The following is a 22,127-nucleotide window of genomic DNA, read 5'->3' on the forward strand; positions in this document are numbered from 1 at the left end:
GCACACCGAAAATCAGAGTGGCTAGATAATATTTGCAGAGAGTAGAAATATTTTTGCACCATGCCTGAAAGTGAATGTGTTGAATTTTGAACTCTTTCCCACCTTTAACTAGATACCGTGTTTAGTTTCATGTGAATGATTTCACCTGTTTTTAACAAATTATGGTATCTTGAGTAGATTGTTTAGCAAGAATAGTTAGATTTAGGTAATCCCCAGGTTACAAATCCACCTCATTCTTTGTTGATTGCCACCTAAATGGACAATTTCTATAAAAACTTGTGTATTAAGATCTTAGGTCACCAGAGAAATATTGCTGGAACAAAAAACATCTGGAGTTGCAAATGCAGACAAGGCTATATTATTTGGTGTTCCTTTGTTGCGGTTGCCACAGTTTTGTTGGTCAGCTTTGAAACTGTGAAAGCAAGCTCTTACTGAGACACGTGGGGCTCCTTCGTCCCACGCTCTGTAAATCCACTAGTGGAGTGTTGATTTGGACTTGACCAAGTGCTACAGCCAGTCAGCTGATGGGTAATGGCGACTGAACGGTTCCAGAAAAGCTGCTGTCTTAAAAAATGCTGAGAAACTTACACTGAGTCAATATTTAATGAGAAATATTAATTTTAGGGAAACGTACTATAACTGGGTTGCTAGTTGGGGGCATGACTGCTTTTTGGCTAGCAGCGTGCTGTGTTTCGGCACCAGTGCTAACTAGGCTCGTGTGTGTGCCCCACAGATGAATCAGCAAATGGCCGGAATGAATCTCAGCAGCTCCAGCAACGTGATGGGCTTCAGCCAGCCCCCCAGCACAGCGGCAGGGTGGACGGGAAGCTCCTCTGGTCAGACTCTCAGCACGCAGCTGTGGAAATGAAAGTTGCAATAGAAGTCTCGCCCAGAACGGCCACCTAACATTCCTTGTTCAAATGCGTTTACTTTCACTGTTCCTTCCATGTACATACTCTTTTTCTTCTTCCCCAGCTGTTCAGATTAAGAATATAACTGACTGACCGTGTTGTGGTCTATACTGATTTAAATTTGATGTAGTGAAAAGCAGATCAAGAATACATTTATACATCCTTGGCAGCGTTTTCATACAATGCATATGATTTCATAGGCCATATATTTAAGAAGCTGCTTAACCACATATTGATTTATTTTCCCTCAAAATTCTAGATCAAATGTTTGCATATAAGGGATGTAGCTATCATGTTAGTAATATCCAAAAATATGAACCCTGACCCCCCCCAAATCACCCAGTAATCCTGTAGAAGGTACTGTATGAACAAATGTTTAATCATATATAAATAGAATGTAAATGTATCACTGAGCAATGTTTTCTAGTGTATCAAACAAATTTTGTTTCATCATACATTTCACTGTGATGTTATTATGGTGTGCATAACAGGGAATACAGTTATCGAGAGAAAGATAAACCTGGATGTTGCTGTAGTTCTACAAATCAATAGTTCATTCTTTTAAAAATGAGCATTTGATCCGTTTGAGGTCGCTGTGATAAAGAATCCAATCTGGCGCTCGAGGCACGTACACAGTATTAATGCCAAGAACTAGTGGCACAGTATGTACACAAGGGAACTCAATGTGAACAGATCTATTTTTCCTTGCAGAGATATCCAGGTTTATGACAGTGATTGTGTTTACATTTTATGGTGCCTCGTAATGATAAAATGTTATTTCCCTATATTAAAAGGATAAATCCATAAATGGTTGTTGGTTTTTATTTCATTATCATATGACCTATTTGACTGCTGTTTCTTCAAGAAGTCTACTTTTAATGAAGGAAAACATGTTCAGTTTGGAGGATCCATTTATGCAAATATTTAGATCAACAGTTTGTGATTTAAAATCAGTTTATAATTACACCATTAAGCTGGATAAATACAAAAAGTATATACATAAATGATGATTTTGGAAATACTCCATTGCAGCCACGTTTCTCGTGATTATTTTTACTATGTGGAAACAGCCTTAAAACAAAGGTAAGTGTCAGTTATTAAGACGAGAGTTCAGACATGCATGCAAACAAGTTAGAACAAAGCACACCCACTTGATTTCCTTATTAGAGTATCTGACCAGTTCCTTTTGTTTCCACAGAAGTCCATCAGATGACCGTTAAAAGGTCTCACGCAGAAGTAGGCTCTTTTAACTGGCTGAACTTGAACACCTTCTGACACAGCCGTTGTGGTGTACTTCCTGGGTAACTGTGTCTCCAGATCATACCTCGATACTGACCGTGTCCAGGTGGTATTTTGGCTCATTAGCTAGGTTTACTTTTTCTGTTCGCGTGTGCCATACAAGAACCTATAAAACAACATTTGTGTTAGTACAGTCATCTATGGAGGTGATATGAAAGCGTTTTAGTAAGTGCAGAAATCAGTACCTTTGTGCAGTTGTTTGCTTTTGGCTCCAGTTCCTCCACTGTTGTTATCTGTTTCAGAAAATCAGATTCTTGCATTCCTGGTTGAGAGCCACGGCGCTTGAATACGGCTTTCGGATGCGACAGAATCACTTGAAGACTCACAGCAAATCCTTGGAGAGAGGGAGCAAAAAAAATGCTAAGAAAAACCTTCAGGCTTTACATTTTTGCGCAAGTCATGCTTAAGCCTAGAAATCTCCCATCCTCTTTTTAAAAAGGTGTAGATTTGATTATATGGATAGACAATATACTTGGTAGGTTTGTAGATCCTATCTTGTTTTGTTTTGCCCTGAAGGTGCAATTGCATTTTTTTAATTGCACCGTATTTTCAATGTGTTTAATCCATTTCCCATCATGCAGAGAATATACGCTTTTTTGCCTGAAAAGTCAGGTATTGCTAAGATCTCAGACTATCCTTTCTTTTTACTTCTAATTAAGAAATAAAACTGTATTTTAGGTAAAATAAAGTGTATAAAATTTATATTGTACAAAAACTTCTAAGTTTAAAGGTGAGAGTCAGAAAAAAAGGTTAAAATATGTTGCTTAGATGTAACAACTGTGGTCTTTAGAGATTTTTTTAGCCTTTAGAGAGTTCTGATGTTACTGTTGCTGAAAGACAAGTCCTACTCATGTTTTGCCTTGTACACTGTGTAGTTATTGTGGACTTGCGAATCGTTTTCATCAGCGGCGGTCTGCAGGACAGCCTGCAGCTGAGCTGCGCATTACACAGCGCGACTGAAAGGGCTTCATCAGTGCACATGCCTCTCTTTGCAATGCGTTCCTCTAATAACATATGTCAGGTCCCTCAAAGGGAGATTGCAAACTGAGAAATCATTAGTTTGAACAAACTCACCCTCTCTGAAGCAGCTCTCATGAGTCTCCAACTTGCCATTATTTATAGAACTCTCCAGTTTTCATTCAGCAAGGTTCAGTCTCATGTATGCTGCTTTAAGTATGACTCAAAACTCAACTGATACACTTGTAAAGAAAAATTATGTTTGTGACTCCTCATGTCTAATTGCCAAGCCTACCAAAGAAATCCTTTTTTTCGTCAGTTCAGAGTGGTTCCAGCTGTCCCTTTATGACAGCAGTAGTAACAGTTTTGACATCTGTTCTGGAAAACTGTAAGAACATTTAATTCCAAAGCCAGTATTAAAATTTTCTCATCTAAAAATGAGTGTAACTTTCTCTAGTGGAATATAAATCTATCCCCTTTTTTACTAGAATTACCTTGCTGCTGTATTTTCCTTGAATGTATCTATGGCTTTTATGGGAGCCTTTTAGAGAGGAAAATACAAGGAAGTAATTACTATATCACATGTAAAGGCGGCACACTGAAACGACTTTTTATCTTAACTATTGTGCTCTTGCTTGTAGCAAAGCACAGGAAGATACCAGAAAGTGATTTTTTTTTTTTTTTTTTAACATAAAGATTTGGACACTGCAGATGACTACAGGTTCGATGTAAACCGAGGTCCCAATTCACTGACAGACACAGTTGAAGAAAACACATTTCAGTTTATACATTATATCCTGCCTAAGATAAAGAAGAATAGGTGTCTGGATGGAAGGGGCTTATCCACACCTTGCAGAGTACTCTAGTGAGTACAAGACTTCCAGGAGGTGTGAGATTTTGGCTGTAGCCTGTCCTCACTCTGTGTGGTTAAAGCTCTGCAGCCTGCACCACCTGCTAGCAGCAGTGCTGGGATCCAGCTGTTCCCTGCTGCAGCTGCTGGGTTTAGGCAAGTGGTACCAGGCAAAAGAATGGCAGTTTGGACTTTTCTTCCCAGGTAGGTGTTTGTCTTCAGCCGGCGACAGGCCTTTCTTGCTCCCTGTGACTTGTAGCCTGGCTGTGAGGGAGCACAAGGTGGGCTCCATCCCAGGGCTGTTTGTAGCCACATGTAATCATTTGTGAAGAGCTGAGGTTGGGAGTTTGAACTCCCTCAGCAACAGACAGCTGCGGCGCATACAGCCAGCTTTCTGCACTTTGAAAGATGACCGTAGACTTACCACTGATGAACAAATTGGCCTGGTTCAGTTCAGTATTTTTGGGTAGGGGTTGGTTGTTTTTTTTTTCCTCAGTATAAATTTTTGGTGCAACTGGGCTTCAGTATGGTTGGTATTTTGGGCCCCTCAAACAAATGTTGGCTTTGCAAGGGAAGGCATTTTTGGAGCCCTGATCAGCTGTGTGAGCTGCTGTTTCTTTTTAAAGATATTTAAGATGTAGTTTTTAAGGTTTAAGCTGGTCATCCATAAAGGAGAAAATGAAGTAAACACCAAAGTTAATGTAGTGCCCTAGTTTTTAGAGTGGAGAAGGAATCCTATTCTAAGCAGAAGAGACAGAGTTTCTGCTGCTTATCTTGGTGTGTCTCAGCTTGGCTCCCTTGCCCCCATAGACCATACCTTAATTTCTCCTAGGTTCTGGTGTTGCAAAGCTTGCTCCTCTGCTGAGAAAATTGGATTCAGTTCTGAGGGTAGATTTCTGCTATGCACAGATCTTCAGATGTGCCATGTCCCCTGCATGTAATATGTGCCCTTGCTACCATGCTATTGCAAACTGCCATTTTAGGGCGCTATCAAAAATCCCCCATGTTTTCAGGCATCAAATAAAAGTCAAATTACTAAACTGAGTGTTGCACGTGGCAAGGACATGGACTACAGTGCACTGACTGGCCTGAGGTTTGTTTCTTTGATCAGTGGTCATGCAGTCTTTGTTTCTTAAAAGAATCCTGTAAGTCAGTCAGCCACCTGAAAAGATAAAATAGTTCAAGGAGGCTTATCTCCTGGCTGTCTAGTTCGGAGGAGATGGCTCAGGTTTTGACCAGACTGGCACTAGTAATTTCTCTCAGTAGATAATGATCCTGTAGTAATAGATGAAAAGACACTGTTATTTTGAATTCTATCCCCAAACAGGGATTAATCTGGGATTACTGTCTCCAGTGCAGCATAACTGAACAGTTCTACACACATAAAATTCTTTTACATGACTGTTATTCCTACAAGGTCATATTGGGCTTAAGTTCACATGAAATGCCACAGGGCAATTTCATAGCCGGAGTATGAAGAGGTGTTTTGGGTTTTTTGTGTTTAATGCAGGGCTGTAAATTAAATCTAATTGGCTGAAGAGCCACCTAGATAAAAATTAATTTGTTGGAGGACAAGATACCTGGGAGACACAGCAAAGATTACATCTGTGCTTCTGTCTACGAAGCTGTTTCTGTTAATTCACACCTTGACTTCTGCTAGACCAATGGCTTCTGTTAAAAGGCAGAACCATTTTTCTTCATCCGGTTAGACTGAGCCAGCCTTTAAAGATTTTGTTGCCGTGATTAATGCCTTTACTTCCTGAATGCTCTAGACAGGATACTAGCTGAAGGCAAGCTAGAAACTGAGAGCATTTATCATTTCCAGAGTGTGTAAATGAGCACCAGCTCAGTGCTGATGTTGAAATGGATATACTGGTTTCCACATAGTTCAAGGTACTACCTTTGGCTTGTTTAACATGCCATGGCTTGGGATCCATTTCTTTCAAGTTATCTTCTCCCTATGACATACTATGTATGTGGGTTGCAGTAAGGTGGAGATGCTCAACCAGAAGTTTTTGCAGTTCACAACAAAGGCATCTGCTGACAGTTAATTCACCATGAAAGAGGCTCTCAATTTCAAACTCAGAATTTAAAATAGTTGTTACCCTTTGATGGAGGGGTGGTTGGGGTTTTGGGTTGGGGGGGGGGGGGGGCTGTTGAGTGTGGTGTCTGCCATAGCCACTCAAATTTTTTTTGTTTGTACTTGCAACTTCCCACAGTGGCTCTTTCAGACAAAATATGCTGTTTTGCAGTATCATTAATTGACTAGCTTTTTTTCTCAGGGAACCATAAGAAAGATCCACTACAGATCTCATAACTGTAGCAAAATCCAAAAAAAAAGGGTGGTTGCTCAGGCCCTAGCAGAGGAACTTGGGACACAGTGAATGAGCTCTGGACCAGAAGTCCAAAATCTGCTTGCCCAGTGATTCACAGGCATGGATTCATCTCTATGACTGAAGTAGCTGCTGGAATGCTAATGTAAAACATTCATTTGTTTTCCTGGAACAATCTTGACATTAGGAGAATCACAGTCTCACTTGTTCTCATGGGTAGCCAAAAACTCTGACACTAGGAACAAGCCAAAAATAAATCACTGACAGCATCATTTAATATAGAAGATCTATAATAAACAACACAGTGCCTACCTCAGAATCAAGTCACTTTTTGCTTACAACACCCAGTTCTCTCTCACTTTTCTTCCCTGAGGGTAAGGAAGTCTGTGTCAAACTCTAGACCTCACCTACAGTTAAAACTGAGACGGAACTTAAAAACCACCAGAACTAATTCATATGGCGTGTTGGTTGCCAGACAACACAGGAAACAGCTACTGTGCTTTCTGAATGCAATTTAGCATTGGAGAATAGCAGTGTCATCCACAAACTTCTCAAAAGAAATAACCAATGTTCACTGAACTGATCGAATGGGATTGCCATGTGTGAGTACATTTCAAAGAAGAAACTAGGGAAGTTGGCCAGCTAGGTACAGTCTTTGAGCTGATCCCAAGGAAATCAGCAGGACTGGCCTCCACTTGCAGTAGGCAATTTGGGCCTGTATTTTGAAGTCTAGAATAACAAGTTTATGTGCTTAGAAGCAAGGATGCGCTTCCTCTGAACAGACACAAGTTAAATCAGTGGTCCCAAACCTTTTAAAAAGTCATTCTTTTTACACCCAGCCTCATGATCAACTTCTTGTGAAAATCACTAGAAAAGATAGTTCTGTAAACCAAAGAGAGCCTCCTTACCAATGTCTTGGGAATCAGAACATTAATTATAAACAGCTGTAGACAGCTGAGCAGTTTAATATATGCACTTTTTTTTTTTCCCATGGTAGTATTTTCAAGAGAGAACCTTGATCTTATGTGCAGCATATGGTATAACCTAAACTGCTTGTATATTTGGCGCCAGCAGATAGCAGAATGCCAGTGATGTACTACAGCATGGACTTAGGTTTGTTAGCAAGTCCTCCAGGTCCCCAGGGGGTATGTTGGGGAGTCAGGGTGGCAAGGGTGGAAAACAGAGTGCTAACACATCATCCTGTAGACTGCACCTGTTCAGACACCTATGCAGTTCTGGATTTACAGGTTCTGTTCTGTTTGTCTGTGCCCTTCCACTGTATTCCTGAGGGAAATGAAGATGCAAACTTAACATAACTTTTTACCAGCCTACACAGCATCCATTTCTCTCCTTGCTGAAATTAAAAATGTAATTTAATTTCTTCAGTTATTTTTTGAAGGCTAATAGAAGTTCTCTCACAAAGTACTAACTCCTTGTTTGTGGATCTGTAATAACTCCTACACTCTCAACGCTTGTATCTTTGTCTCTATAACCCTCCCTTCCGTGGCTTCAGTAAAAGTCTGAGCAGGTGATGCTGCTAATGGAGCTGCTATTCCCTCATGCCAGTGTTTCAGCCAGCAACTGCAAAGTGTAAACAACAACTTAAGAACTTTCCACATATCCCTCCGTGTCTGGGTTAGAGTCCCTCAGCTTTTTGCCTGCTGCTAATGAATTAGGAAGCATGCTATCATCTTTATAATGCCCGTAAGTAACCACTTCTACAGCATAGTATCAGTATGTATCTATATATCCACAGGCAGAGACTGTTAAAATGCACAGCTGCAGTCCTCAACAGGCTGCACAGGTTTGGGGATTGACATACATACTTCTCCCCTGAGGAATGCCTCTAGCTGGACACTCAAGTATTTATTTTCATGCCAGGTGATACTATTAACTTCAAATGCTTCTACAGTGCAGAAAAGTTCACCTGTTCATGTTTGTATCTTATCTTTGAGGTGTTAACAACTATTAGTTCTCCTTTACTCTTTTAAACTAATTGTACTGTAAGTAGTGTATATATTTTTAATCAAACATTTCAATCCATATAAAAATATTCTCTTGAGATGAGAAAGCACTGTCCTTTTCCCTCCCCCAAAACACACGGGTATCAGAAAAAAGAAAATGGCTGGCTATTTCTACCCTGTTCTTGCCCTTGCATTCCTACTTTTCCCCTTCCCTCTCCTTCCTGAAAACAGAAGATGCTTAAATGCAAATATCATATCATTTGCTGGGAAACCAGCTGCTGCGACATCAGAAATTGGACTTCTGCACAGTGGTGATGCATGTGGCAGTTGCGAATATATACAAAAGATTGTCTAAGCCTGGACTGACAGCAAGACAGAGCTATGTGGTGTGCTAACTTCACAGCAGAAGATTGATTAGATCCATTTTGAAGCTTTTCTGCCTTCATCTACTAGGCTATAGCTGTCAGTGATTTTTCCCCTAAGCTCAGTGTTTCAAACTATATCCATCTACAGTTATCACCGTCATTCCAAATAAACAATAAAAAATGAGTAATTTCATGATAAAGTAGCATTTTGCAACACAAGGTCTAAGAAGGGTCTGCATTTATACTGCCTGGTGTAGATTGATGACACAATGAAAGGCATGGGCCCCTTGCAAAAATTAATTGGATGAATTAATTTACAGTTAACTTGTTTCAGACAAACAATTTATACAACATAAAAGCCAAGTTGCCACATAAAATTAAAAACAAGTGAAAGTAAGTTCAGATATCACCAAGCAGCAACTTGATTAGACGAGATAGGCAAGCTAAGACTTCAGGATATTTAGTGCTGAAGGGCTACATACAGCGGATGTGCTTCAGAAGTTTAAAAGCTGCCTACACCGAGCATCTGTTTCTGTCCCACTCATAAAAAATGTAACAACAGTTATTATGAGAAACATTCATGTATCATGAAACCTGGTACTTACCTGCCATGTCAATAGCAAAGGGCCTGTCAGCTCTCCAGCCAGTGTACCAGCCAACAACTTTGCCGTTTTCCACGACTGGGCGCTCATACCGTCGTCCTCCTACCAGTCCCACGGGCCAGACCGACACTTTGCGGGTTGTACGCATCTGCAAGAGGCAGGCACAGTGTGACTGCATGCACGTTTTCCTAGTAGGCTTTTTTTGTACATGTTGGTGGAAAGCCTACACATTAATCATCAAGACTAGGTATTTAAAAGCAATTCTAGCTTACAGATTTCAGCCGAGCAGAGTAAGTATTTGAAAGCTGCATGTGCCCACTCATTTTCTGTGAAATCTCCAGCTCTCTAGCCCAGAGGCACCTCAATTCTACTGAAAACATCCTATTCATATTATTTTTTATAACAAAAACTTTAAAAGCCATGAAAAAACAGTATTTGTTTTCTTGTTTGTTTGGGTTTTCAAAGGTGTAGTAGATCTTTTTTGTCTGCAAAACTATAGCATTCTTGCAGTAAGCTTGTTTCTATAGATTGCTGACGTATCATACAAGCCCAGCAAGAGAGAATATTACAATAATGATTAACAAATACACACTTCATTAAGACAAGTACAATTACTTTGAGACTGGTAACAAATACACTGAGTACAGGAAATTGTGACACAGGACTCCTACCTGCAACATAACATACCAGATTTGTACAATAGATGCAGCTCAGATCTATTAAAGGGTCACAAAAAAAATAGATTAAGTTTAGGCTAAGCCTTTTTAACTTCTACATTTTCTCTTGGAAAGCTCTGCTAAGTTTCTGAGAAGGACAGAAAGCAGGTCAGGCAGGATACTTCTGGTAGTTTGCCATTAGTAACAGGAGTTTTTCCCAATGGTGTAACTGTAACTAAATGCAATTCTGGAAACGTGATCCTCATCTAACCTAGAGAAATCTACAAATACTAAAAAAATTACTCTAGTAAAAAGCGTGCATGACTGGGAGTCAGTGAATCCAGTTCACTGGTTAGTAGACCATTTTCTTCAGTAAACGGGAGATAACATGACACGAACCCTGATGTGCTGATCCCCATGGGAAAATCACTGACAGTCTGGCGTGAGAACTTGAGAAGACAAGTGCACAGACACAGCAACTTGCACAATTTAACAACACCGATTCAAAAGCCACTGTTTTAACTACTGTGTTTAAATATGCTCCTATTTAAGCAAGTATTAAACTATTTCAGTGTAACATGGGCTTAATTTGATGGATTTTTAAAACAATCTCTTGTCTTCTGTTGTAGTTGAGGCCTATTCCTTAGGGAAAGGTTATCCCTTTCTCCTTCCAAGCACTCCTCTTAGCAAAAACAAACACAGTTTTACATATTTGTAACTGCAGTCCCCTATCAATAGATATTGAAGTAAAAGACAACCTTGGTTAAATATTAAACACTTCCCTCTCTTTCTGCCAAGGTGAAAGATTTATCATGCATATCATCTAGACTCCCAGAAGATGCACCAGAAAAGAAAGACATCACGTCACTCTTGTTCACATTTCTAAACTAGAAACATCAGCAGATTCTTAGGAGAACCTTCACATAGGGAAGGCATACAATACTTATTTAAAAATCCACAAACGTGTATGTGCACACAGAAGAGAGGCATGCACCTTCTCTCTTTGTGTACCTCTAAATTTGTTTAGCAAAATTTTCTCACTTCCATCCTAGTAACTGTTGCAGCAAGTCAGACCCTCTCACTCAGCAGCAGCAGTCCATACTGTGTAAGAACAGGGTTTGTATACAATTGGCAATATAGGGATTTCTCGTGATAAGGATTCTATCCAAACCATTGACTATTTAATTGCCAGTGAGAGACTGCCATGAATCTCTCTACAGATTATTGTTAAATGTGTTTGTCTGTAACTGTTCTCCCTGCTTAAGATTATTTTTCCAATCTCTCCCACTCCTCCATTTAGGAAATGCAGAGTTAGCAATTAACTGCTTGGAAATCGGTCAAATCTCCTCATGAAGAGCTTTTAACTGTGGCTTGAATGATACATTCATTTTGCAAATTTTTCTAACGGTGATTTGTATTAACATCCAAACACATCAGACATGGACTCAGGGCATCACCCTGTTGGGCTCGTCTACACAGGCAAGTTTCCAATAGGTTTTCAAGGGCATGTTCAAGCCACAGCACCCAACTGTGCTACACCAATATTAACCACAGGACGAACACAGACACCCAGTAACTTTTTTGTGTTGCCATTAATACTTTCTGGAGGGTATGGATACCTGAACAAATTACTACTGTACTGATTTACAGCATTTTAGCTACCCTGTGCCAATTGCCTGTACCCATGGTAAACATAAAACACCTCAAGACAAGAGCAGGCACGCTCTGACTACAAGAGGGTAGCTAATGCGCGGTAAGCCCATACCCTGCCTTTTTGCACAGTAAGCATTTGGGCAGCTGTGCTGCAAAATGAGCCAGATCACAGGAGACTTCTGAATTGGGTCAATAGCAGCCACAGCATTTATGCTAGGAGAACCAGACTGATTTACGGTAATACTTTACCATACACAATGTGTAGGAAAATCTTGTCAAGGAAAAGTATCTCACTGACCTCATGAAACCAGCATGAAATGGCCCAGAAAGTTTTAATTATTACAGTCTTGGGTCCATCTCGGTGCCTACAAGTTAAGTCAGTAAAGCCACCACACATCAGAGGGAAGTAAGTAACCCTTTACAGAGCTCTGTATTTTGTCCTTGGGTTTCTTTATTCTCACAGGTTACATTTCTAGAGAATGAAATAAGTGGGTGTCAAGAATACAGCAATCCCTTTAAGTAAAAACTGAACGAGCACATCTAGACCAGTATTTATGCTAATTCTGAAATACCTTACAGCTGCAGGATATGCTAGGCAGATGAAAGTAGGAATATTTCATTTAATCTTCTGAGAATAGCATTACTGCAGTTAACATACTGATGCGTTAAGGCTGTATTTATGTATGATGGGAAGAAAGCTATTATTTGGATTAAAAGGCCAGCTTGCATCTGGAATCTGATGCTGCTAATCATTGGGACACAAAAAGGTGATTCAAAAACATGTTAATTCTAAATAGCTTTATTGCTGTGGGTTAAACAACTGCCAAAATCCTATAACTTACAAACAGCTTCCTAAATTACTCTTCCATCTGTCATTTTAATGTGCAGTAGCACATGCTGTCTTAATACTCAGCATTTTAAGCCCTAGTAGCTTACATGAATGGTTATTCATCTTACTTACACTTAACTCTCTGTAAGTTAAGCATCTGGTCTATCCTAGTTAGACTTCTATAGTTAACAAACAGGGATAGGAACCTACTGACGCGATTCGTCCTGCCTGGTTTAGAGAGCTATCTTAAGATAGGATGAATATCCCTCTGGCAGTGCTTTTGTCCTCTTATTTACTTTGTGGTTATTTGAAAGGGGATCTTTGGCATAGGAGAAGAGTGATGTACTGGATGGAGGAAGATGAGAAAAGGACTCTGTAAGATGGTAGAACAAACCCAAATGAAGCGGGGGGGACACAAATGGTAAGGAGCAGGCAAGGAAATGACAGGAGAGAGGAGTAACAACTGACCAAAGAAATCCCAGTGAGGTGATGGGCATGTAACAGTAAATACAGTAGCAACAGAGGAACCACTAAAGAATAACAAACGAAAATGCGGAAAATGTAGCTGAGCAATAAAAGACAGTGATAAAAGCATTGCCAAAAATAGCACCTCATTAGTCAATCAAGAAAAGCTGCTTAATAGGATGCGCCAGACTGATGGATAGGGAAGATACCAAGCCAGTAACAAAATATAAAAGCCCAAGGGGAACAAAGGCAAATGACAAACAGAAGGAAACATGACCATACTTCCTACAGTGAAAAGGCCTCCAGACTGGAACAACCACCCTAGTGTTTTTGCAGCATGATGTTGATGTGTTTCTATTTGGGATTCAAAGCTCTCAGCAAATGCAGACCTCGCTGCCACACCCAGTAAGCTTTTTTTCTCTCCCCATTCTCTATCACTTCAACCCCTGTGTAATTTGTGATCTGCACTGGTCAGGCTACAGGTTATCGTCCAGGCTCACCCCCCCACTCCCCAGCACCGCAGGACACACACATTTCTATGCAAAATTCCAATTTATTATTACCAGAGATGGGATCTAGAGCTCCTTCACTACAACCCTTCCACAGGGGAAAGTGTTATGGGTTAAAGCACAAGCACAGCCAGGTTCCCTGTCAGTTCCCACACAGGCATCCTGCATTACTCACAGGTTATTTAAAGCCAAATTCTGCTTCAACAAAACTTACGTGACTGCACTACAAGACAGAGGAATAGCTCAGCTGCAACAACGCTATGCCTGTTTACTTAGGCATTAAATGGAGCTTCTGGCCCTACTTACCATTACTTCAAAGGAGGTACTGAGTCACAGAAAATCTGTGCCAGTGTTTTTTGTGGTTCAGGGACTGCGATGCTTAGGGGATAGTAACTTCAAAAAGCAAGTTTGTTGTCAGTGAACTTGACTGTAAAAGGTATGTCTCCATGGGAAAACTTGTAGAAAGGGTCTACAAATCAAAAAAATTGTCAGTCATTGATTCAGCCTGCTCTGCAACCCTCACAGGTGATGTGATTTAGTGCTTCACCATCCTCACTATTAGAAAGCTTTTTTCCAAACATCTGCCTTAAACCTCCTCTGCTGACTGGTACCCAAATCTACACTGCAGGGGGAGGATACATTAACTCCCCCTTCTTTCAAGCAACATTTTACATATCGGATACAATGATTAATGCTTCTAAATTATACCAGCATCCTTGGGCACAAATGTCAATATTGCTTCCCTACAGGAGAAAACTGTACTAAATTTAACTAAAGCAGTCAGGAGCCCATTTCTCTGGATTGGGAAGACTTCCAAAACATTTGCTATTCATGTTTCCTTTTGGCCCTTCTACTTACCAATTCTTTTTCTCATCCTACTTTCTGTTATTCTACTAGGTCGGGTTCACTGTACCTCCAAACAGCCACTGACCATTTGTAATTAATTTCACAGTAACAGTATCAGTTTCACAGGTAAGAAAAAGACTGCTGTCAAACTGCAGAAACAGAGTGTTTGTATTTTGTAACCCAGAGTCCTTCGCTTGGATAAATCTGTTTCAAACAGCTTTTTCTGTCACTGTTTCCTCTCATTTTTAAGCTGTTCCATTGTTTCTCTACCAGTCTTTTCTAATCCAGCCTCTTTAGCATAGGTATTACATGTCTATGTGGAAGGGGAATGTCAGCGTGCATTTAAAATCTGTCATGTATTCTTACATCATTTATATACTAGAAAGGTATTTAATGCACTGCTAACTCATATTTAGATCCTTTTTTATTATGAAGAAAATAACTAATGACTGCCAGCTAATATTAAATTCTGTCTAGACTACTGTTATTTTTAAGACTCCAGCAAAAACTTGATTTTTCCAACCAGCTCCAAGAGATACAATGAAAGATATCTCCATGTTTTCAAAGATAAACAGATTCACTTATACTACTTCTAAATGTTTTGCATAAAAATATCCATTAAAAAAACCACAGAAGTTAGCTTAATACAGTGTATAAAGATTAGGACAGTTATGTAAAAATTATTAAAGGAGAACTCACCCCTCCCTGGTCAAAGCTGGAATAAATACTAAATATTCACCTTTTCTGTAATATCTTTTTTTAGTTGCTCTCAAAATATTTTACAAAGATGATCATGGGGAAACTGAAGCCTGCGTGACATGTAACACCCGCAAGTATTTCTGTTCTATTTTTAATAACAAAGATTTTTTTTTCGGGCTACAAACTGTTAAAAGCCATTAGAATATCTGCTACCTTCATACACACCTTTTGGGAGAGCAAAGGGCAGGGGCATAAGAAAATGTTTTCAGTCTGAATCACTCGCACAACTTGCCCTCTGCTCTGCAGTGCCACTGTGAAAATTACCAGAGTTGGACAGCCCTAACCTTCAATGAGGTGGTCACATCCATTAGCCAAGACAAAATGTTTCATATTTTCCCCTCAGTCCTTCATGAATCTTTGTTCCCATCTGGCTGATTTGAGGATGATCCTACCTGGACAATTTAGGCCACTACATAAGCAATAGCATACCTTCATAATATTAGGGAATTTTTGTTTAATTTCATGTTTAAGTTACTCCTGTGCAGAGCAATCCAGCTGACTGTCCTCTTCACCGATCATATTCTTACCTTCTCTGTGGCTCCGTGAATCTTGAGTTACCTGCAAAGACTACCTCAACTTCAGGAGCAGGGGTTGAGCTCTCTCTCCTCCTACCTCCTTTCCAGCTTCAACTCTACCATCATAGTCAGGGCATTCTTGTGCAGGCAACAGCTACAGCAAATTGCATTCTGGTTCCCAACTCAGTGGGCAACAGGGCTAACTGCTGAGCTCTTAAAACAAAAGTTTGCAGTTTTTTTCCCTTAGAAATGACAATTCACACTGCAAGGCTGTATTCAAATTACATCTTATAGTGTGGGTTCCTCTAAGGAGACTCATTCTGCAAACCCTTGCCTTGCACTCAGACCAGATAGTGGTGTATGTCACGCTTGCATGCTCTAGGCACCCAGTGAATCTTGTTATGAAATTTTAGACACCAATGACCAAAGGGCTAGGGGTGGCAGTGAGGGAGATCATAGTTTTAAATAGGAGCATTTTAATTTCACATACATCTCAGTTTAGGTGTCTGAGCAAAATACAAGCAAAGGTGACAGATATAACCTAGGCAGGAATCTCTAAAAAGCAATCCATTTCTGAATGCAGCAAGCTCGCTTTCTCACACATGTTGAAGACCTTTACTCCTGTTCTTGGTACTCCTTACACAGCTCACCCCTCACCCTCAAAAGCTTCAGGGGAGTCTGCACAATCAACAGCAGCGTGGACCTCCAACACTAGTTCCTCCAACTTGCATATGTATCCACACACGGACCAAGGAAGTGGTGGCCTTTGGCCAACTACTTGAAATACGGAAAGGGCAGAGAAAATACCCAACACGTAGAAACGCATGAATGATGTGAAGAATTAAGGGAAATGGAACTTGACTATGTCTATCATCGGTTTCAAGCACTTAGGTTAATCTTGTTCTTAAAATTTCTCTATGAAGGTGGAATGTCAGCTTTCTGTAAGGTTTTCTTTCTGGCAGTCTAAAAATATGAAATTGGCAGTTGCTAGGCATCAGTCACAATATTACAATAACTTGTATTCAGGAATAAGATGAAGCACAAACGCAACAGAAACTGTAACAGAGTCACTCCAAAAAGAACAGCCTATAGTAAAAAATAGAAGTTATGATGATTCATGTAGAAACATCTGTAAGGCATATCAAATACAGTAGTTGGGATTTCAGGCCTCTCAGTGGCTTTTTTTATGAACACAGGCTGATGTTCAACTGACAAAAGATACTTTCAGAAAGCGGACTGTTGTTTTTGATGGAGAGATGCAGATGGACCCCTCCAGGTGAACAGATCATACCTGAGCAGAAAAAATAGAAATTATTTTTGAGGTCTGGATCCCAAAATAATAAATGACAAAATACAATATGCCAGAACCACCAGCATTGAAGTAAAAGCATCGTTTTTCACCTGACCACCATTACACTCTCAAGCAGAAACACCTGGGAATAACTTAAAAGGCCACACCTCCACTCCTGCAAATATTTCTTCATGGTTGCTGCAGCCTCACTTAGTACTCTAAAGAAATGCACAATCACTAAACAAATTGGTGCTTTCCCTGAAGCCTTTCCGGGGAAGGGGAGCCTTTCATAACAAAATACTCAGTTGAGCCAATGCTGAGCAGAGAGACAAACCAGGCTCTCCACCTTACTCTAGAAAAGACAACTAAACCTGCTCACACCCTGCCCAGTTTGACTTTGAAGACATAGTTTTTCCAGTCAAAAATTAAGCTATATGCCCATATGCCATTGTATGTCCTAGGAAAAAAATTATAAACAGCACCAGGGGTTCCAGATGTACTACAGATGGTGACATTTTCCAGCAAAACACTACTGTAAACTGGTTCCCCCCCCCCCCCCCCCCAATTTCCATGAAACACATTTTGCCCACGTCTACTGAGCCCAGCTCATTCCATATCAAATATAAGTTACTCATTCCTGTAAGTACCAGACAGAAGTACTTTGGACAGAGATTAGAATTTCCTCATCAAAAACTCTCAGAAGTATCCCATGGCATTTCATGTCAAAGCACACTCCTTTTTGATCATGCCCTTACGGTTTATACACCTCCACTCACGATAAAGCCTTTGCTGATTTTGCTTTGTTAAAAAGGTTCCGTTTTCTGTAAGGGCACTAGGGAAAACCACAGCAAAGGAGCTGCCTTAAACATATTCCTTCACTGACATGCAGTTCCCTGGCACGCCTTCTGCTCCATAGTCATGCTTTTTTGACCTCTGAGCAAAACGTGCCCCTAACACCAATGCTTCTGTCATGTTGGTTTTACCGTCCTAACTAGCCTTGGTTCCCACCTTCCTAAGCCCTCACTGCTGTTACTGAAACCAACTTTGACGCAGAAGAGAGCCATTACAAACAAGACAGACCTACTATTTCATAAGCCAGCAATAGCAGACATTGCTGCTGGCAGTTTGGGACCCACACATCCCCATGCCCGTGTCAGCGACACGCTGAAAGGTGAGCCAGCCAGCACAGGATGGTGGTAGGACGAGAATTCAGAGCTCCCGTCTCGTCCCTCTACGTTTATACTACCCTCCCCAGTGAGCAGACTACAGTTCATCAGACCTCCTTTGGGATTACGTGACTGCAGGTCTGGAGAATTGTTCCTGGCAGGGTAACAAACTGAAAAGAAAAACCCTCTCAGGTATTGTTACCACCGCTTTCATGACAGGAATTACTACCAGTTTCCATCTGCACACCTCGCGTTCTGAAGCTGTTCTCTTCATGCTTGGAGAAGACAAGCATAGTTCACCCTCATAAATCAATCAATTCCGGAAGGAAAGATCAGGATTTACACAGACCCATCAAGCCAGAATCCATAAAGAGAGGAAAGTTTTTTTAACAAGAAAAACCAAACAACCCTCAAGCAGTGCCTTGACTGAAAACGAGACTACTGGTTCCCTCCAAACACAACCTCCCACTCGTCGTAAAGGCGCATTCCGTTGGCAAAGCCTGCCAAGGGACTTCCCTTAACTTTGCCAGATCGACAAGGCATTCCCCGTGTTACTACCAGCGGCATCCCAGAGACCTTGCGTACAGCTCGTTAGTGACCCCAGGAAACAGTCACGGGAACTTGCAGCGGTAACTGAAGCAAAAGCTCCTTCTCCACTCCAACAGAGCCACCTACCAACCACCACTTTTCACAGGGAAAACTCATTCATGCACCTGTGTTTGCCTGCGAACACAAGGCTCAGAATAAACACCTCTTCCCCAGAAGCTGAACCCTGATGAAAGAGAAGCCTGAGGACTGCGGAGCTGCGTGCTGGAGGTTACCATTCTTGTTAACAAAAGGAAACACAGATTGCCTGTTGTGCTTGCAATTTTCAAGGTTAACCCTTCAGACAGATTTATCCCCTTGCTTTCCTGCATTTTCTAGCCAATTAGAGAGGCAATTTGTACTTCTTTGTTTCATCACTCACAGCAATTAGAAGAATAATACAGGAAACGATAAAAGAATAAACCTGACTGAAGCCCCTTTCAGTAGCTGTGGGTCACAAGCGATATGCTTGCCAATACTGTTCCTTTAGCTTGTCCCTAATGTTGGTACTCCAAAAAAAAACCCCAAACCCCAAAACAAAAGCAGAGATTTGTCTCCAAATATCTTTTGTCCCACACTACTCACTGTGGCAAAGTGTATTTTCTGCATCAATTTACAGACTCCCCAAGATTGAATCATATTAGTTCTCTATCCCCAAACAGAGGTGGACACTCCCATCGCATCAAAGACAGGTACATGGAATTACTGTTCATTATAATGCGCTAAGCACAGCCATGAGATTTTAAGAAAATCAATTACAACAAAGGTTTAGCCTCCAGGCAAAGGTCTTCAAATTAGCAGTTTCAATGCTGAATGCCAAATGGGCAAAGGAAGTACAGGATTCCTGCTGAACAGGGACCGTGCACCTGCCCACATACTGGAAACGCAAAGGGACACATTACAAATCTAAACACAAACTAACATAAGCATTTCTAAAATAACTTGCTCTAGGGAATTTCACATGCTTCACATTTCTGTGCATCGTGTTCATTTTAACCTACTGACTGTAATGCGTGAGGAAGCACAATGCCTCCAAACTGCAGAACATGGGCATACACCACTAAACACAGTACCGTCCACCAGCGGAAGACATGGACCGCAGTTTATCTGAAGTCCTGTACGTTTCCTAGCTGCAGCCAGTCTACTTTTCCGTTTCCCTCCCTCGTTTCCCTGCCAAGGTTACTCTTCCAGCTGTCACGGAGGATGTACATGATCTTTCTTCTGCTGTTTTATGTGCACTTACTAAACACCCCTCCTTCCTGTCAGGGGGAACTCAGAAAGAAAGCTGGATATCCTCTCCCCCCGAGTGCTTGCCAATTCCCACCGAAAAGGAGCAAAGCCCTTCACCGGGGGGCTGCAATAAAGAACAAACCAGGTCCCCTCACAAAAGAGACTCCTGAAAGGGTGTTTAGTTACTACACAAACGATTCGCTGCTTTTAAGAGCGAAAGGCTTCAAAAAGACGGGGCAACTCCACATGAAGGAGTCGGCTGTGGATTAATTCATTCGTGCCAAGGAAAAACTGTGAAGGATGGCGACTCTTGATGTGAGTTTGCCCTACAGGGAGAGGGACACAGCCTGAAAAAGAAATATCAAAGAGCGCTTTTCATCCTAGTTTTAACAAAACCGCAGGATCCCTTATAGCAACACTAAACTTGCCTCGCTCGGCAGGAAAGCGAGAAAACAGCAGTACAAAGTTGGCGGGGGGGGTAACGTGGAGGGGAGGGAAAAGAAACTCAAAATGAAGAGAGGGGCGGTCACACACAGGCAGCCCTGGGGAGCCCGGGTGAGGGACGGGGCGCTGCAAGGCACCCGCGCCGGGAAGCAGGCTTGGTTCATCTCTGCTCGGCTTTTACGTCAGGGGCACCGAGGGTTCCGCAAAGCGGGGACGGGGCACAGCCCCGAGCAGCGAGGCGGGACGGGCGCCTGAGGTGGGGGCGAGGAGAGGAGGGAAACGGCGGGTGCCTGAGGAGAGGCGAGATGGGCGCCTGAGGGGAGGGCGAAAAGAGGCGGGAAACGGCAGGCGCCTGAGGGGAGGGCGAAAAGAGGCGGGAAACGGCGGGCGCCTGAGTTGAGGCGAGGCGGGCGCCTGAGGAGAGGGCGAAGAGAGGCGGGAAACGGCGGGCGCCTGAGGGGAGGCCGGCGGTGGAGCGTCGCTGCCGCGCCCGCCCACACCCCCCCCCCGCCGCCGCCCGGCACGCACCTCCTGGAAGAGCTCCAGACTGTAGGTGTTGTCGTCGTCGGCGAAGAAGAGCACCCCGGGCTGCGGGGGGGGCAGGTGCTGGTGCCGCTGCCGCAGCCAGGCCAGGCCGGCGTTGCGCTGCTCGGTGGCGCGGGGTAACCCCGGGCGCTTGTAGCGGCGCGGCGTGGGGACGTGGAGGTGAGTGCAGGGCAGGCCGGCGCCCGCCACGAAGCGGCTGACCAGGTCGCTGCGCGCCGCCGCGTCCTCCACCAGGATCCAGTGGAGCCGCGCCACCTGCCGGAAGGTGTTGGCCAGGCGGGTGAGCTCGGCCTTCTGCACCGGGCGGCTGTACGTGGGCGTGATGGCATAGATGGTGGGCAGCGCCGCCTCGGGCCGCCGCGGGGCGGGCGCCCGCGCCGCCGCCGGCCGGGCTCCTCCGCTGCCGCTGCCGCCGCCGCGGGGGGCCAGGGCGGGCAGCGGCGCCCGGCTGCTGTCGATGTCCAGCACGATGATGACGATGAGCACCCAGGGCAGCAGCAGGAGGAAGCGGCTGAAGAGCAGCGACTTCATCCTTGCCCCCCCCGGCGCCCTCCCGCCGCGCCGCCCCTCAGCGCCGCCCCATGGACGGGCGCGGCGGCGCTCAGCGCATGGCCGGCGGGGGGCGGCCGGGGGCTGCCCCTGCGCCCCGTCCGTCCGCGCTCCTCCGCGGGGCGGCGGCGGCGGCCGGGGAGCGCGGCGTTCCCTCCTGCGGCCGACGGGGGCTCGCCGGGCGGGGCGGCTCGGGGCGCCCCGCGGTGCCCCGCGGCAGCCCGGCGGGGCAGGTGCCTGGCCCCGCTCCCGCCGCGGCTCTTATGCCGCGAGCGGCCGCCCTTCCTCCTCCTCCTCCTCCTTCTTCTTCTTGTTCTTCACCCTCAGCATCGCCGGGCCGGGCAGGGGTAGGGGTAGGGGGGTGCCGTCGCGGCCGGAGCTCGGCGGGGGTTGCTCTGGGGAGACGCTCCTTCTCCTCCGCTTCCCCGGGCGGCTCTGGCGGTGCGCGGGGGCGGGGAGGGGAGGGCGGGGAGGCGGGAGGGAGGGTCCCCGCGGGCGGGGGCCGGGGGTGTGTGTGGGGAGGGGGGGGAACTCCCGCCCCGCTCCGCCCCGGCTGCCGCCCCCGGGCGCCGCTGGGAGGTGGGCGGCGGGGGGGGGGGGGGGGCTCCTTCCCCCGGCGGCGGGCGGCAGCTTGGGCCGGGACGCCTTCGGCGGGACAGCGGCGGCCGCCCGACGGGCCGGGAGACGGGGGGGTGCGGTGCCCGAGTAGCGGCGGGCAGCGGTGCTCGCTTCGGCTTTGTTGTTCGGGTTTGGGGTTTGGTTTTTTTTTTTTAACGGAGGAATATTTTTGAGCTCCGCAGGAG

General features: G+C 43.9%; 2 protein-coding genes across 3 annotated transcripts in view; one reads left to right on the top strand and one right to left on the bottom strand.

Moving 5' to 3' along the window:
- SMAP1 (small ArfGAP 1) overlaps positions 1-1,719 on the top strand; it is an 88,718-nt gene extending 86,999 nt beyond the window's left edge. For both annotated transcript variants that reach the window (XM_069804605.1, XM_069804606.1), the window contains one exon: positions 734-1,719. In XM_069804605.1, coding sequence (XP_069660706.1) covers positions 734-868 — 135 coding nt within the window. In that variant the 3' untranslated portion in view covers positions 869-1,719. The remainder of the gene's footprint in view (positions 1-733) is intronic.
- Positions 1,443-21,772, bottom strand: B3GAT2 (beta-1,3-glucuronyltransferase 2). Its single transcript, XM_069804607.1, has 4 exons — positions 20,758-21,772; positions 9,285-9,429; positions 2,396-2,544; positions 1,443-2,316 (listed from the first exon to the last, which is right to left on the bottom strand). Exons 1-4 carry the CDS (start codon positions 21,304-21,306, stop codon positions 2,230-2,232), a joined length of 930 nt encoding a protein of 309 aa, XP_069660708.1. The 5' UTR covers positions 21,307-21,772; the 3' UTR covers positions 1,443-2,229.
- Positions 21,773-22,127: the final 355 nt, after the last annotated feature.

Source organism: Haliaeetus albicilla, chromosome 17 (assembly GCF_947461875.1).
Source record: "Haliaeetus albicilla chromosome 17, bHalAlb1.1, whole genome shotgun sequence".
NCBI classification, from domain to species: Eukaryota; Metazoa; Chordata; class Aves; order Accipitriformes; family Accipitridae; genus Haliaeetus; species Haliaeetus albicilla.

Excerpts from the sequence above, each read along its gene's own strand:
- B3GAT2 (XM_069804607.1), bottom strand. The coding sequence starts at position 21,306 with ATGAAGTCGCTGCTCTTCAGCCGCTTCCTCCTGCTGCTGCCCTGGGTG. Across the intron at positions 9,430-20,757 it reads GTCTGGAGCTCTTCCAGGAG|ATGCGTACAACCCGCAAAGT; the intron begins GTGCGTGCCGGG and ends TGCCTCTTGCAG. Across the intron at positions 2,545-9,284 it reads CTTTGCTATTGACATGGCAG|GATTTGCTGTGAGTCTTCAA; the intron begins GTAAGTACCAGG and ends CCTCTCTCCAAG.